The sequence below is a fragment of the Drosophila sechellia genome, chromosome X (genome assembly GCF_004382195.2).
Source record: "Drosophila sechellia strain sech25 chromosome X, ASM438219v1, whole genome shotgun sequence".
In the NCBI taxonomy this organism is placed as follows: Eukaryota; Metazoa; Arthropoda; class Insecta; order Diptera; family Drosophilidae; genus Drosophila; species Drosophila sechellia.
The window spans coordinates 3,602,646-3,620,230 of record NC_045954.1 but is presented as its reverse complement, the minus strand read 5'-3'; the positions used below and the strand labels follow the sequence as shown (position 1 = coordinate 3,620,230).

Below are 17,585 nucleotides of genomic sequence, written 5' to 3'. Positions count from 1 at the left end.
GGACACGCAAGGTTGTGTGCAGGGGGTGTGAACCTGGCCGTCAGGTAGAGTCATTGAATGTTGCATTTTCGGGACTGCCATGCCGACCTAAGGATTTAATTTTTTCCTCGGTTTTACCCATTCCCTGGGAAAGTAAGACTGGAAAACATTGAGCCTGGGGAAAATCACAAAACAAAACGCACTTGAGCAGCTGATCAGATTTTCACCTTGCGTGTGAATAAATGATGATTTTCCAAGGCAGACAAGGCTGCATGTTGGCAATTAAGGTGCAGGCGAACAGTCGGAAATCGGAGGTGGAAAATCTGGAAAAGCCAGACAGGCAACTGGGAAAATTGACCTGACCCTGGCGCTTAATTGCTTTATTTGGGTGCGAGCGAAAATTACAGACGAAAATTTCTCTAATGTGCAAGTTGGCATGAATTAGTTGCGCCATCCACCAGGCATAACTATTGCGAGGCCCAAAAGTATGCTTCACTTATTTTGACCGTCAACTTCGAATGTCGATACCAAATGATTTTAGCCAGAATTCATTATTAAAATCTAAAATAAGTTATAAAGCAAATCAAAGAAATGTCTTAGACTATCTTTCAATGATTTGTTAGAATGTTTATGGTGCGTTTCTTAATCCTAATCCCTCATTAATAATAACTCTTAAACTGTTCTCAGCAATGTCTTACGATATTCGAATGGTTTGTGTCTTGAATATCAATTCGAACTCACCTTTAGAGCGCAAAAGATACAGTCTTGGCCACCGCATACGTGCTGATTTAGGCCGCGAAACGATCGTCGAAAGGCGTCCAAGTGCCACAAGACCTGCAAAAGAGAACGGGCGAGCATTATTAACTTGGCCAACAGAGAAGAGAGCACAGATTGGGGACAGGGAAGGGGCTATCTCCACAAAATCTCTGTGTGTATAACAAAAGAGAGGCCCAAACCGGTTAAGGCGACGCCATCTTCCCGCCGAGATCTGCTGTGTGCGTGTGTTGTTGTGTGTGCTTGCTTAGACAAAGGCTCTAAAACTCAAGAGAGCTGAATTGCCTGCCCAAAAGTCGCGCCACAAATTGCTGGCCAAAAACCAGTTTCGTACTCGGCCACAGCCACAGCCACAAAACTGCAAAACCAGCCAAATCTTGGCCTTCTCAGACGTGGGTCTCGAGCTTGGCGCAGCCTTTTGAGATTGGGTGGCCGGAGCAGACCGATCGAGACTGGAAAACCCGTCTGGAGTTTCTCTTCGATCGCCACATTTTGGCGGCCTTTTCGGTGATTTTCATATTGTCTTCATTTTCGCTGGTGTTTTCGTTTTGAAGTCAGAGTTCACCTGGGATGAATCACGACCCCCTCCTGCGTAAGATCTATCAATTAAGTCGTCACAAGGGCTCTAATTAACGATCGGCCAGTGAAAGCCTCTTGCCCTTCTAATGCCAAAAAGTACGATTCAATTTGGAGCAACTGAAAAAAACCACAAACCGGTCAGCGAACAGTTAGAAAACTTAGGCACCCATCATGTCCAGTCGGAGCAGCTGCAAAGCACATACATACATAGACCCCCAAATCACAAAATCCCCAAGCTCAGAGCACGAGCCTGTTTTTTGGCCAACGAAATGAAACGGTTGCTCAGCCGAAAAAAAAGGTTCCAGACACTCAGAAGTGTGTCTGTACACTCATGTCTACGGATAACAACAGTTTGCGTATTAAACTAAAATATAAATCAAATATTGCAAGCTGAATCAATGATATATCAATGATATAGTGGAAAAAGATTTCCAATTTATAATGATCTTTCAAAACGATAAGTTAAGGATTGCTACTTTAAGTAAAATAACTATTGGTGGAAAGGGTCGGGAAACCTGAGAATCAAAACGAAACAAAAAGGAAGCGGTGAAATGCGAAGAAAATAGAAACACTATGCATAAAGCGGGGAAAAGAAAATGATTTCCTGTCTTTTTGGGCATTTACAGGCTAATTAATCCCCCATCGATGGTCAATTGACAAGTTCACCAAAATAGGAAGTCATTAGCGGAGCCCATTCCTCCTCTCCTTCCTCTTTCTCTGTATTGCTCCCCCTGACAACCGGAAGATAACGCTTAGCTTAGCACGTGCTACGGAATCTACTAAATTCACTGAACCAGCTGATTAAACTAAAGCTAACGACCCACGCCCACCTACAACCCACACACACCATCTTGACCACGATGTAAAACGAACCAATTAGGCGGTAAATCTAAAATCGAATTCAATATAGTTTATATTGGCCACAATATGTGGGTGGTTCCAGTGGTTAAGTGGCTCGTTGGTGCGCCCACGTGCTTTTTCAGCGGAAGTGGAAAGAAGCGGAGGGAAACCAGCGGACTTCGTGGGTGTCCATCCACAGGTCATTCTGATGGTGATATATGGCCAACTGATAGATTATTTACAAGTGACAGATGGAGAAAATCGTGACCGATTCTTCTGATAAGAAACCTAACTAACTCTAGTAAGTCGAGACTGAGACAATGGTTCTATTGTTACTGGAAAACTGTAACTGGAAAACTAAGTAAAGAAAACTAAAGTAAAGTAACCAATATCAAATTGCAGCCATTTATAGTGTCATGTATTTTTATTTCTTTTTTATTTTTATAAACCTATTTCGGTTATTACCAACCTTTTCCCAATCCTTTTATCTCGATTTTTCGAATCTCCCGCATTTTAGTCATTTATCAGCGAATCACTTAGTCTTTGCCATGACTTGACAGTCTGATTTTGTTGGTTACATAAGCGGCTTTTGTGGGCCAACAGCCAAAAGATTCGAGTTGATGAAGAAGAACTTACTGCGCACTTGCAGTGAGTGCGAAACCAAAGACGGAAAAACAAATGACTTAGGCGACAAACTGCCAGAGAAAATTGCAATACCCGCTTTTCCGTTGCACCTCCCATCAAGTTTTTTTCAGCCACAGCTTTTATTTTTATTTGTATTTTCTTTGACCAACAAACGAATGGATAAATGTGCTTGTGAAAGTTACCAAACGAAACCAACCAAAAAATGCCCGAAAAATTTCCCTTCAATCTTACAGCACAGCAACAAGTGAACGGCTACAAGTCGGCCACGGAAGAATAAGAGGTAGGTAAATTGAAAAAATTTTATTTTTTAACTTTGATCATAATTTATGCTCAACCTGTTGCTGTGGCTTCGGATGTTTGTTGCTGGTTAGCAACATTGAGATTTGTTCGATCGCCGCAGCTGCGCATATTTGCTGTTGTTGTTAAGGCCCCAATCGTATTACACGGTAAAAAAAAACTGGTAAGACTACGCTATTGATAGTAAATTACAATGGACCCAACGAGAATATACTGCGGAGGGTAGTCTGGTGTTGGAAGTCTAGAAACAAAATGTGTATAATACAAATCGAAGAAGGCAATAAAACTATTAGCTATGCGATCTTTTTCAGTGTATTGTATGGCATAGCATTCCCTCCTCATCCGTGGATCAATCGCAGCCTCATTCGAATTGATTAGCATACTAGTTTTATTTATGTGGAATTTCTTTATAAATAAATGTGAAATATTTTCACGAGCATACCAATAAGGTGTCTGGCGGGGCTGTGTTTTTCTTCGGCTGTACGCCACTTCCGCGCCTTAAATGAGGCAACCACCCACTCCTGCAGCACCGACCCCGCCCCCCTAATATGCACCCCACTCCACTGCCCGTGTGAGTCTCTTGCTCGAGCGTAAAACAATTGCGGCACGTTGGGGTTAATGCGTGCAGTGCGCTGGCCGACACAATTAAGTTAAACAGAAAAAAACAACAAGAGCGCGGCGGCGGAGGAAATTCAATTAAATTAAAGCGAAATGTTTAACGAGACTTGTACAACTCGGGAAAAGGGATACGATACGCGGCGTAGGTAGGAGGGGATTCGGAATCCGAATCCGAATCGTAATCGGGCAACAGTTGCACAAGCATTTAGATATTTCCCAGGATAAACAACTAGCTGCAACCGTGACAGGTAGTCGAGGAGAGCAGGTAGTCTCTATGTCTCTATGCTGATCCCTTGCTCCGATCTCCCAGCATTATGGTGTCACGCTCACACATAGCACATAGCACACAGCTCAGAAAACTGGGAAACCGGGAAACAAAGGTCGGCTAAGGGACTTCATCTGGGGCATAGATCTGATCTGCGGCAGGCTCAAGTGCTGTCCCGCTGAGTGAGCCGGGATATAGCGTAAGCCATCGATCCACCCTCGCCTGCCACACTCAGCGAAAAACTGGAGTCCCACGATATTTGTGCAGTATATTCATATCACTTGTGATTGCTACGTTTCTGGTTGTTGGTAAGTAATATTACGATTTTGGAATGATCTTTGAAAATAGTATTAGGTACTTGTTTCAAATTTTCCACTAACATTTGTTTGTTTTTCCTGGTGCACCGTAGCATATCATACACACTAGTTACAGTTACTGCTATAGTTATAGTCACCGTACTCGCTTTTTTGATTATGCAAGTGGCTTAAATGGAACTGGTCGCTCATAAACGCCTCACTTTTCGCTGTGTTTGTTTTTCTTTCATGGACTCGCAAGTTTTTGGGTGCGGTTGGGAAAGGTCCACACCGTTACATGATCGTCTTATGCGACACTTTGGCACTTTGCCGCTCGACATACAATTTAATCGAACGCATAATCATCCCACCAGCCAGATGTGATGTGATACCTCGATCATTACAGATCATTACAGATTGCAATCCATTTGGTGGTTTGTAATAGTTTCAAACTCAGTTCTTCTTTGGTTTTTAACTTTCAGCGACTTTAATCAAATTAACAACGAGCCTTCCTTGACGCCAACAATACTGTTCCATGGTAAATAATTTATGAATCCCCGAACACTTGTTTGTCTCACACTCTACAGAACTTCCTCTTATTCTATATCTTCAACCCCAAATAGAATGGTGTATTGCATGCCCTGTTGCCCGCCACTATTTAATTTTTTGGGACGGGAAGCTATGGAGACAATTAAAAGTGCGCCTACAATAAAAATTGTTACACTTTTGTGGCTTTGTCAACTGCAGTCGCGTTTTAATTTCTTACTTTTCTCAGAAAGGGATAGAGGGGAATGTATTTAGGTAGAGAAAGATATGTTCGGTGGCTCTAAATGGGCAGGTTGACAATTTTCGTGGTCGGAAAATGGTGTTTTTTTTATGGCTGCGTTATGGTTTTTTTTCGGCTGACCCCAAATGACCTCTTTTCTTGATTTAACAATTTTCCTCTTACCTTGCAGGTCTGAAAGAATGCGCCAATGTTGTTTTTGGCATTGATTGCCGATGTTTGGGCATTTGTTATTGTTGTTGGTGCTACTGATGGCAGTATAGCTGTTGTTGTCTGCGCCTGCTGCGGTTGTTGCTGCAGCAGCAATTGTTGTTGCTGCCCCGCCAGTGGGGCATGTGGCAGCGAAGTTTTAATGGCCGCCGTATCCATATCGAAGGTTCTTCGTTGTTTTGCTCGAGAACTTCTTAGCACATTGTATATGTGTTTTTTTGGGCTCTTCGACAACTTCCGCAAAATGGGAAACACATGAATAAGAAGTCAGCAAGGGAAGTTGCCGCAACCCTTTGGAGTTCTTGGGCAACCTCTTCGTTTTCTTCTCGTACGTTTTTTGTACTTTTCGCACCTGTTTGCGTTCACTTAGCTAGTTTTTTGTAAGGTTTTTAGCTTTTCCACAGCTTGGCTATCGTTTGTTGTTGTTGAGACTCTTTCGGCTTTAATGTCACGCTCACAAAAACACACACACGCACATATAAACAGACGGTTTTGAAGAGCAGCTTTGCTCTTAAAATGTTTCGTCTTCGATTAATTCTCATAAAACAGTACAGCACAATGTACAAAAGAAATGTATTCTTTTCCTATTTGTTTCACAAAAAGATTGCTTTGTTTCTTTTGAAAAAAAATGTTTTGTTAGTTGTTAGACCAAAAAAAAATGTTTTGTTTGAAGCTGCGACGGCTACTGAACGAACGTCTTTCGAAGCCGAGAGCGCAAACAATACTAAACACTACACTCCAAGCGAACATAATTTCCCGCGTTCGAAGTCGGCGGCTCAAGGGGGAAATTTCACCGCTCTCGCGCCTTGGGGAAATTTTCAAGCTGTCGATAGGAAGCAGCAAAAATTGATTGCATACTTCTGGGTGCTGAACTAAAATGAAAATTATTTCACGGGACAGCAGTTTAATGAGGCACGAGTCTTTGGTACAAAATTTCTAGAAGTTATTAAGACATGGATAACATTGTAAGATCAGGTCCTTTTAAATGGGGTTGCCATGAATCATTTCAAACAATGGTCTTCGCTTATAAATTTAAACAAGAAAACTGGATCAATTCGAGTGGTTCTGCTCAAGTTTAAATTTAAGCTTCGAAGTCTAGTTTAATTATTTTCCCAAACCGAATTCGAATTTATGATGAGAATATTACCCATGTGGCAGGGGAAGTGTGCCCGTTCTCTCAAGCCAACTTGGTATTTCTCTCTCTCTCTCTCTCTCTGCAATAATTCCCCCGGCGAATGAACTTTCAGGCCAAGTCAACTTGGGGCTTGTCTTGGAAGAGTTTATAGCAAAACCAGATATCTCCCAAGCACAGCTTGCTCGAAAACTCAGGCACAAAGACAAAATGGCGGCTGTTAAGATCAGCAAAGAAAACGAAAAAAGGCATACAAAACGACAAAAACATAAAGACAGATAGACAGCAAAATACGTAAATGAGAAAAAGGCACAGAGCGAACGAAGAAAAACACGTTTTCGGACTTAACGAGTTTTGTCGCAGTCACTATTCCAAAATCAACGTGCAACAGCAGCCGAAAAGGTAGAAAACCGAGAGAAACGCGTATAACAACAAAAAACATTGTTATTGAGGTTGCCAAAGTGGGCTGCGCAAGATGTGGGGGGGCGTGGCAGTTGCGGGGGCAGATTCTGGCGATTTCTGCTGTTGTTGGTGGTGCTGCTGTTAGCGGGTTCCTATGTAGAATGTACATACATACATATGTATGCAAGGTATATGCTCGTGATGCTGCAGACCTGGAGGCAGAGGTAGCTTCTTTATCGTCTTCTTCGCTTTTTTGACTTCTCCTTTTCCCAGTCTCGGTTCATGGCCCATTAGCTTTTGTTTGTGGGGCCAGTTTCTCCAGGGCTTTTCGACAATTCTGCAGCGAAGCCTTGTTTATGAGCCACTCGGGGCAGTCCGGAGGAGTATATTGCGCGCCAAAAGCCTCGAAAATCGAAGCCAAGCCAAGCTTATCATTAAACAAAAGACGCGAGCTGGCCAAAAGCCGCTTAGGGACTTATATCCACCCAGCGCTGAAACCCTCTCATCTTGCCAAGAGATAAGCGATGAATATATATATTCATGAATTTAACATAAATCACCTATATTTCATATCAAAAAATATGTGTCACATTTTAGTTTTAATTTATGATTTTATTAGAAACTTACTTTTTTAGAGCAACATTAATTGAAAAGTATAGATTTGACTGAGCACTTGGAGATTTCATCACCATTTAGTTGGCCAGCCCAGCTGCCAATTGCGATTTCGGCTCAAACGTTGACGATTATCATAATTTTTGTGTGTAGATGCTGATCGTGCAGCAATAGTCGGCAACAAATTGTGGCAATTACATTGGCATTCCTCGGACTCACAGAGTAAAACACACAAACACCTGCTGTTTTGTGGGTTGGCTAATTAAATTGAAATTCATTTGCCGCAGCTGTCGATTCGGCAAAATCACTTTGTCGTCGCCTTCGATTTCCCCTGCCCCATAGAACCAAGGAAATCCAACATTTGCTACTTCTCTCCGTCGCAATAATTTGCAATTTTCCGTGCTGCCAACCGCTAACGGCTAACATCCATCAGCTCATTATGGACAGGCCAAAACTGGGCGCAGTGGGGGCGTGGCCGGCTGGAAATGGGAGGAAGGTCGCCTCCAGTCACCGCAGCTCGGCAATAGTTAGTTGATCTACATTAGCCGGTTGCCCAATCGAGTTGGTTTCGCCTGGTTAATGCTAATAAAGCAGGTGGAGTTGTTGCACAGATCTAAATTCTTGGCCAAGAATTGGTTGGTTGCAAGCTTAAGTTTTGGGTTGGGGGAAAACAATCGAAACGTATGATAATTGTCTTAGAACTACCAGCATGGAGTGCATTGAGTTAAGTCCTTGTATTTGTATATAAACTTTAATTGTATTACAATCGTAATTGCTTCCTTATATGTGATCAAACATACCGGACACGTTCTTTGTACTTCTTTCCATTTCAAAACCACCTGCATTTGCAGAACTAAAAGTCCTTGCAGCTGAAACAGGAGCTTAAAAAAAGGGCAGATGGCTGCCTAAAATTTCGAAGATAATACTCAACAAGTGATCGGAAGAGTAGGGGAGATACGTACTACGTACACATCGGTTTTAGAACTTGGCTGCCAGCCAATTTATGTGCACAAATTAACAAGCAAAAAGGAGAAGAGAGGGAGAGAAAAAACGGCAGAGTAAAGGCAATGAAAAGGCTGCCACATAAATTTATGAGCTCCGTCAGAAGAAATCCCCGCTGAGGCCAAGAAACAGGAGATAACAAGCGGGGATATCGGCGAAATCGGGGAGCACATCGAGCTTATGGACGCGTGCTGCTCCATAAAAGGGGTCTTTGAGGAGGGGGCTTCCAAGGGGTGTTTCCAATGGGGGGCATCCAAGGGGCCAGCGAAGGAGGGATCATCGCGCGCGCGCTCACAAAACCTGAAACCAGGAAAAGGAGCCGAAGCTGGGTAAACTGGTTCTTCCCCCGCGGGAGAGTCTCGTCTTTGCCACGCCGAAACAGAATCAGCAATCAGCAAACAGCAAACAAGTCAACATGTCCTATGCTCCTTAGCTAAATTTAGCACGAGCTGGCCATCAAGCTCAAGCTCAGCTGGCTTGAAACGCTGCCACAAGAAAGGGTTAAAGCCAAGTTAAGAGAAGTTTTTTGGACTTTGTACGCTTGTAGCTTGTTGTTTTGCGCGCCATTTTGGAGCTACACGATGGCAGCAAATAGTAAACAACAACCAAATGCAACTGCAGTTGGCCATCTAAGTGTGCAGTACATGTGTGGAGTACGAGTATTGCTGTTGGCCCAAAGTTGGACATTGGACATTGGCCACTGAGGGCACTCATATGGCAGGAATAGAAGAAGTGGTCGTAAATCAGAGGACGCGCATGGCTGCGAATTATGAACAGTTATATATTTTATAGTTACAACGAGTACCAATGAGGCTTTTAAGCCCCCTTTTATCAGTCACTATCAATTTGTTGATTTGATTTAATTCACACCTATTCCCGACAGAAAACCGGGCTGAAATCCGTCTGTGTTTTTTTTCGGCCAGTTGAGGCTCGGTTGGGATTGCATGAGTACTCGAAACTCGTACTCTCATTGGATTTGTTTGCCCGCTTGCCTTTTATTTGTTTGTTCGGTTTGGTTGCCCTGTTTGTTTGTTTGGTTTGGTCCTCGTTTGGCGCGTGTGCAACACGGCCAACTGTACCAAGATCAACAGCATTTGCGGCATGTACCGCAGTGTTGCAATGTGGCTGCTGTGCAGGCAGCCTAATTGACACGGCAGCAACATCGTCAGCAGCGGCATCAATTAATAATAGCCACCGTCTCCCTTTCTCCGCTTTTCTCTGGAGACATTGTGACCGTCGCCAGTCGCGACAAGCGGCATAAATTGCAGTTGCCATTACCCAGCATCTGCAGCATCTGCAGCAACAGCAGCAGCGTCAACAAGTCAATGGCAAATTTATGTTTGACTCGTGCTCAAATCAACCACTGCAGACTTGCTTGGAGTGAAAGAATAAGATGCAGTCGGAAAAAAGCTGCATTGACTTCAAATTGTGGTGTAAAAACCAGTTATTTACAAATCAATTTTGGTAAAAAGGACAGTACCAATTATTCCAAAGGCTTCCTAACTGAAAACCCAAACTGGTAAAACTCATTTCCATTTATCGATAGCTTGACCGCCTGATTGCCTTCTTCTTTGCATCAACGATCCTCAGGTGAAGGAATTCGATTCCATATCAAATTAGACAAAAAACAGAGAAAGAGGATCGAGGGAATTTCTAAAGATCCATCCTTTGTTCCCGCTTATCCGATATTGGGGTGCCTCAGGTTTTAATGCCCAAACAAAAGGTCTTCGCAAACAAAAATCCTTAACTTTTAGATAAGCCTATTGGTCAGGATTTTGTGTTCAAAAGTCAATGTTAGATTAGAAATAAATCATTAAACTGTGAGCACAGATAAGATAATAACTCAATAAGCTATTCAAACCCAAATGCATTAAGTTCTCTATTTACTTTGAAAGCAATGATGTTATCCGATTACAAGTTTTAGAAATACAAATATACAAATATTTAAACAATTAAAATTTTTAAGCCTACAAAATATAGTTTGATAAAATGATTTTCAAGCAATCAGAGTCTATATAAATGAGCTGATGCGACCGGAACATTCCTATTATTAGAATGCCTTTCTCCAGATTGGAATGGGTGACCGGTGATCATCCCAGGGTTCCTTATACTCTCTTTCTCTTGGCTAATTATGGGGTCAATCAAAGCTCGATGCGAGTCAATTAAGAGATTGTCGAACAGCTTGCTCGAAGCCGATGCTGATCCGAGATTGGGAGCTCGACACGAGGATCCCCTCCTTGCTCTTGACTCCTCTGCTCCTCCTTTCAAGCAATGACGATTGTTACCTGACCAGGCGATATATCCCTATAAATATAATATGTATGTACAAATGTAGAAGGGAGTCCGGGGGAATTGCAACTTTTGGGTGCAGCTGGTCAACCGGTTTGGCGCGTGCTCCTCGTGCTCCTCGTGCTCCCTTTCTCCAGTCGCCCTGTCTCTTAGCCTTTCCATCTGACTTGTATTTTGCACAAATGAATTAATTAAAGACGACGACGGGCCATTAAAGAGCGGATTGGCGGGGAAATAAAGATCAGCAGCTGCCTTTAGAAGTACTCCTTCCCCAGGCGAATTCGCTCCTTCGATTTGCGGCGATTCGACACGCCATCCGACTCGTCCATCATGCTCTCCAGCATTCGCTCCTGGCGAGGATTCAGGGCAGCCAAATGGATATCCCTCGTGGCGCGGAAGTTTCCGCAGTTGAACAAGTGTTCGTTCTCGAGACGGACGTAGTTCCATATGAAGCGTCTGCGGGCAAAGGGGCATACTACACTTAACAATATGTGGACGCTTATTATACTAGTTGGAAAAAACGCATTCAACTTTCTTAAAATCTTCACAATTCATACGGCAAAGCTTTGAAGCTATAATAACAGAACTCAGGATTTATTCCAATTTTAAAGGCGCTTTTTCGAATTATTAAAGTGGTGTTTTAAGGTAAAACACTCGTGTGTCCCCCCGTCCCCAACTCCTCTCACCTAGTGATCTCAAGGATACTGGAAATGGTCCTCATATTATAGGGAGTCATCAGATTGTGGTAAAGGATGGTGAACTCGACGGCCCAAAAGAGCCGCAGCACCAGGTTCTCTACGATCACAAAGTAGTAGAAGGCCTGCGGATAAACCAATTGCTTTCGAAGGAATATACGCTCGCCGCGCATAATCCTGAAGAGCCCAAAGTCGCGAATAACATCCCACAAATAGCAGTAGACGGTGGCCACCACGCAGCTCGAGAGGAATAGCCAGGTGTAGGGGTTGCTGAACGTATTGGCATACCCACCTGCGGGCGAAGGTTTCAGGGTTTCAGGATTTGTGGTTAGGATTTTAGACAGGATTTCGATTCATTGGCGAACAACGATTACCCTCCGAATTGCTGCGCAGCGTGGAGAACAGGACGACCAAAAATGTGGTTGAGTACTTTCCCGCATTGATCAGGTAGCTCATCGACTTGGAACCACTGTCCCTGAATCTTCGCAGGCACTGAGCAAATCGAAACCAGCCGGGCAGGCACATGGTAATTGGGACCATCACATCCGGTTCAAAGCAGTTGTTCACCCGATCATATCGCAGCCAACTTATCACATAGAACCTTACTGTATAATAGTGATCCACAATGCAGGACACCAGCGAATTCATCTGATCGCCCATCCAGAAGTCGGCAAATCCCACGTAGTGCAGTGGAGCGGTGATGACGCGACCCACCAACTTAATGGTCCACCACCTGGCCGGCCAGTTCATTATAGGCAGAGGCACCACCAGCAGGCCAACCATGATCAGGATGAGTCCCAGTGGGAATACATAGGGATCCGAGACGCCTATCAAGTCGTTGTACAGGAACCCCAACATGGACAGGGCCCAAAGAATGCCAAAGGTGCAGGCAATTTCTAGAAATGTGGCCGGCTGCAGATGACTTCTGGGGTCTATCTCGAAGATAAGAATGTGGTTGACTCCGGCCTGCTGCCATCCGGCCACATTGGCGGCCATGTAAAAGTTGAAGATCACCCAGGTGAATGGGCCGCGAAAGAGGCGCATCAGACCCGGAGTGTGTTCCTCCAATGGAGCTCGTTTCCAGTCTAAGAAATTGGTAATTGGGAACAGGGCGAATCAAATTATATTCCGGTGCATGTCCTACAAGCCAAAAATGACCAGTATATGGGCATCTCAACGGATACCGACTAACTATTCGTCAAGAGATTAGTGGCTAAATTAAGCGCCCTGAGCAATACTTCGAGTTGTGGCATAGATCATGTGGACTACTGGGCATTTATGGATGAGGAAAGCAATGCATTCGCACAACAACCTACAACTGATGGCGGTGGCCACGAGCAACATGATTAGCATGCCGAGAGCGATTCCCGCACGGAAGACCATCGATGGAGGAGTGGGCTCGCCCAAAGGCGGAACTCTTAGCTTTTCCATAGCCAACGAGCGATCCCCATTCGCCAGATGGGTCGTATATAGGTCCTCAACCTCGATGGTCATGCGCTGCAATAGACGTACATCCGTAAAGGGGGCATCCAGCACGTTCTCTGCAAACCACCTGCCAGCAGCTACGGATCGCATATTCTTGTCGTACTTCTTGCAGATCTTACGGAAACCCGTCTCGTTCAGCGACTGATAGTTTTGGATGAGAACCAGACTCAGATAGAACTCGGCATAGGCATATCTCAACTGGCGAGTGGTCATAACCTTTTTTTGGCTCCTCTCGGCTCGCTGGGAAAGCGAGGAATCACTGCCGGTGTGTCCGGGTTCCCGGGAATAGGCCAAAAGCTGAAGCTTCAGATGGCCATGCTTGCGTCGGGCCTCCAGGAGTTTTTCAAGAAAGAAATTGTTTACCCCAGTCAGTTCCGATTGGCATTCGGTGAGAAAGGTCTCCTCAAAAGCCTTATAATAGGCCTGAACTTCGTAGTCCGAGGAAGTAAGCGGAGAGGGGGCGTTCTCCACGCCTTGTTTGATCAGCTCCTTGAGATCCTATTGGCGGCGTGATTAGGTTGGGTAGGTCCACATACAGAAATATATATCAATTACACAATTATTCAGCTTACCCCATATCGCATATACTGCTGGCGCCACTCGATCGTCAGGTGGGACTCGAAGGTCTTGCCAAACTTCATACTCGGCTAGGGGCAGGCTAGCCCACAAGGCCACGTGGCTGCTGTATGGCTTAAACTAGCCGGATTCGTCAGGCTCTATAAATTCTGACATCTTTCTCCTGACAATACTTTGGCCTAACTAAAATATCACTTTCACTAACTGCGATTAAACGCGAAACAAAAACGGAGTAAAACATACCAAATAAATATAAAGCAAATGATGAGCTTAGTAATGAGCAGTAATATTTGAACTTGTTCCGTATGTTTTTCAAGATAAAGAGGCACTTTTTGTTTAACCGGGAATTAATTACTCTAGAATCGTCTGTGTGCACAATGCAGCCAACAGACCTTTGTGCAAACTCCGTTTCCCCTACTTCCTCGATCGCGAGTCACTTCCTAGATCTCATTATGCGTTCGCACGCTGTTCCTCGTGAATCGTCTTCCTGTTCGTCACAAAATCCCCAACCAGGTGAGTCAGTTACCCAGTGATCACACTCTCGAACAACTGAGTTCCCGTCGAGCGAACCCGAAATTGCAACTCAACGATTGCCCGCGAAATGCGCTTATCACGCGTTTGGCAAAGGAAGGCAAAAATATATATCGGGGGGATAAAAAAAAGTGGATTGATTAATCACATCCTGGGATCGTCCGGGAATTGAACCCGGGACCTCTCGCACCCGAAGCGAAAATCATACCCGTAGACCAACGAGCCAAGCAACTCTTACAAAAGTGGACGGCGAAATAGGCAATACGAAGACCATGTTCTCAGTATGTAATTGCAAACACAACAAGTGCGAAGAATTCTGCGCCACACTCTCTTCGCGCTTGACTCTTCAGATCTTGTGGGGCTTCTGGAGACCGCTCGAGGATGACGATCAGCGACACCTACGACAAGAGTGCCGCTAGGCTGCCGTCCGCAAGTAAAGATGGAAAACAAAAGAATGGACGCAGATTCTTAAGGAGTCCTTACTGTAGTCTTACGCAGGCTCTTACGTCAAGAGATCATAATTTAATAGCCGTAAATCGATTAATTGTCAATAAATTTACAAAACTGGCAGCCACGACCACAAATCAATGTGTACTTCTATTCGTGTTCATACCATTTAACCCGAAGCTTTTTTAGAAGCCTAATAAGCTCAGGTTTTTGATTGGGGTCACAGGGTAGCGCCCCTTCTGCGGCCAATTCGAAGCTCGAAGCTCGAAGCTCAAATTCTTTATTAATTAGCCACCTGGGCGAGGCCTGCAGCTAGACAAATTGTTCAGGGGTTTGGCCTAAAGCCCATTTTTAAGGTTTGTAATTTTTTCGTACCCCATAAAGCGCTTCTTGCGCTTAGGTGGGGCAAAATCTTTGAAGGCCTGAGAATAGATCAAAAACTTTGAATCAAACTTAGGGAATTCCCAATTACTTACACATTATGGCTTGACATTATATTATTCTTAATTAATTCAAAACAATTAAGTCAATATTACCCATATACTTGTACTACTTTTATAAATGGAAAAGCTAACAATAGCTGTTATGCGAATGGAAATGGATTCTCTCAAGTCCAGAACAGCATAATGTACAAAACAATTAATAACGAATTAAAATTATGATTTTTTTTATGTACGTCAGCCTTTAAATGACTTATAATACTGATAATTTGAAATATTATGAGCGGGCAACCAATGGAAGTCCATCTTCACGCACCATGGCTGCTCGATTCCTGGCCAGAAAGTCCAGTGGTTGCACTTTGCGCAATCAATCAATTAGGGGGAAGATCGAAGGTCCAAGATCGCTTCCTCTGCTCCTTGAATGGCGTCAAAACGGAAGCTGATCGACCAGCAACAACATCCGATCGATGTTGGGGACAGATATACGTATCCATAGGTGGTGCGGTTATATTATGGTGGTTTTGCCAAGTGCTTGCAGCGGTCTCCACCCAATGCCAACTTCCGTTTTGATTGAGCCCACAATTGGCGAGCGCTGACAGACCATGAGCGGGCAATCTTGGCCAGAACTCCGCAACTTGTGCAACTTCCGCGCTCCAATTGTTCAAATTATGGCATCGCTTAGGTGTAATTACAAATGTCAGTGCATCGCCAGTTGCCAATTGGCAATGCGTAATTGGCTAATTGAATTGCATGCCAATGATCGCTGATTGTGGATCGTTGGCACGCTGATCTGCTATCCGAAGACCAAGCCCACATCCACATCCGATCATCCATCTTTCCTATCTGCCAAACATCTCCAACATCAATCATCCGATATTCCCCACCCAAAAAAACAAAGAAACCCAGCCGGAATCTGTACTCTCTGGTCTTTTGTTTTCCAGGGTGGTCTGCTTCTGCTCCAATGCCCTCTGATCCCAGCTTAGCTTCATTCTGTGGGTGGCTAATGGCCTGAACAAACTTTTCTTGGTTTTCCATTTCCCAAGCATAGAAAACGAACACTCGCACACAATAAGATGCGGGATGCAGAGGGGGCCTCCTAAAACTAACTTGCCCCCGAGCATGGCTCAAAGCGCGTTTTCGCGACTAGACTCCAATGAAATCAAGTGGAATCTGGATCAGAAGTCCCGCAGGCTGGCGAATTATTTTTCGGTTCACCTGGAGGATACTGTGGGTTAAATTAATGTTACTGAAGTGGTAATAGTCTTAGTTCAGTCCAAAGTTGCGTTTTGAAATCGCTTTAGGTGGAATCGTTGTGAATATTATTACAGGCTAATACGGCAAAGGACCGAAAAGAAAGCAAAACAACAAATTGAATTCGAAGTGAAATATAACAAAACATGGCAGGAAATGGGCATTACTCTGAAGCCAGCAATAACAATTACAAACAGAAAATAGCTATTACACTTACACTATTATCACCGAAAAAAGGGAGACACGAAAAAGAATTTCTAATCTAGCCACCGATGTCGACGCTTTCACCTTTGTTTTATAGAGTCCGGTTTTTTCGGTGTTGGCCAAGATTTAACGTCTGACCACGGAAATGTAAATGGGAATGTAAATGCCATGTAAATACAAAGCGGCGAGCAGGCTAATTGAAAATGCAACAATGGCTCAGCGGAAGTGCAGCGATCGAGTTTGAATTGGGTTCGATTTTGGTTACCTTGTGATTGATTGTGTCTCAATTATAGCCAAACTGCCCCTGCTGTGACAACTCAGCATAAAATGGAAAACAAACTAATGCGATTCATCTGATTTCGGTCTGGACCATCAGCCGATTAGGTAATGAGATACCAAAATGCAATAGGTAAAGGAAATAAACGGGTATGCTACACTAAAACAAACTGAACAGAACATTGCATTATAAAATGAAAAGAAAATGAAAATTTCTCACCTTTAATCACTTTTTTTGCTTTCTTGATTTTCAATCTTGAATTTGATCATAGGAAGTGGCAGCGATAAATATGCATGAGAGCACCACAATGTAATCCATAATGGGATTAATTTTCCTGTTCTTGGCAACTACTTCATTAGAGCACTAATTGAGACATGGGTTGGGAGAGATGTAAACCCGGAAAACACTTTCCATTTGGGCTACCGTTTTTATGTCTCCACGAGCAACGCACAGTTCCACAGAAAATCAATAGCGAAACAAAAGACTTCGGACACAAACTCGAAACGAGGAATGGTAACAGTTTAAAAGGTTCATTGAACATGGACAACTCATGAGCAACTTTCGAATGTACAACAACATGATGTTGCCCCGTGTTGTTGCCACAATTACCGACAACAAGACCGAAGAGGTCTTGCTGTTCATTTGGAATACGAAATGCGGGTGCTTTACCACCTCAACATTCGCTTTCTGGCCCTGAAATAGCAATGCCAACCATGATGCTGGCCGAAAATAACATATCGTGCTCATGACTTTACATTTGTTGGCAACGATTACCAAATTTAAATAAAGTTTGTCATTTTTTGTGGTTTTGGGGGACGCTTTGATGAGTTGTGAAAAACAATTAGGAAGTTGGATTGAAGTACTTTTCGGCGAAGATAATTAATACAATTGGACAATGTATATGTATAAACATTATTGCAAGTCACTATTTTAATTATATATTTCAGTGAATACTTCT

At 43.6% G+C, this 17,585-nt stretch overlaps 2 protein-coding genes and 1 non-coding gene across 7 annotated transcripts in view; all 3 read right to left on the bottom strand.

Moving 5' to 3' along the window:
• Positions 1-17,585, bottom strand: part of LOC6612562 — a 44,907-nt gene that overhangs the window by 15,082 nt on the left and 12,240 nt on the right. The window contains exons 1-2 of one of the 2 annotated variants that reach the window (XM_002037033.2): positions 5,240-5,987; positions 721-813 (exon numbers count right to left, since the gene is read on the bottom strand). In XM_002037033.2, coding sequence (XP_002037069.2) covers positions 721-813; positions 5,240-5,443 — 297 coding nt within the window. In that variant the 5' untranslated portion in view covers positions 5,444-5,987. Of the gene's footprint in view, positions 1-720; positions 814-5,239; positions 5,988-17,585 lie in introns of those variants that run through there. The other variant, XM_032724479.1, reaches the window with a different exon arrangement.
• On the bottom strand, positions 10,345-13,606 carry LOC6612563 (xenotropic and polytropic retrovirus receptor 1). 4 transcript variants are annotated; one of them, XR_004362355.1, is made up of 6 exons: positions 13,474-13,606; positions 12,733-13,399; positions 11,791-12,501; positions 11,408-11,708; positions 10,792-11,177; positions 10,345-10,736 (listed from the first exon to the last, which is right to left on the bottom strand). XR_004362355.1 is itself a non-coding variant. In XM_032724482.1 (5 exons), the coding sequence occupies exons 1-5, from the start codon at positions 13,540-13,542 to the stop codon at positions 10,976-10,978; spliced, it is 1,950 nt and encodes a 649-aa protein (XP_032580373.1). In that variant the 5' UTR covers positions 13,543-13,606; the 3' UTR covers positions 10,345-10,975. The 4 variants fall into 4 exon arrangements, 3 of the variants coding, with proteins under 3 accessions (XP_032580373.1, XP_032580374.1, XP_032580375.1); XM_032724482.1 differs by having other exon boundaries at positions 10,345-11,177; XM_032724483.1 differs by lacking the exon at positions 13,474-13,606 and having other exon boundaries at positions 10,345-11,177; positions 12,729-12,818.
• On the bottom strand, positions 14,162-14,233 carry Trnap-cgg. The gene has a single exon. It is a non-coding gene; the product is annotated as a tRNA-Pro (tRNA).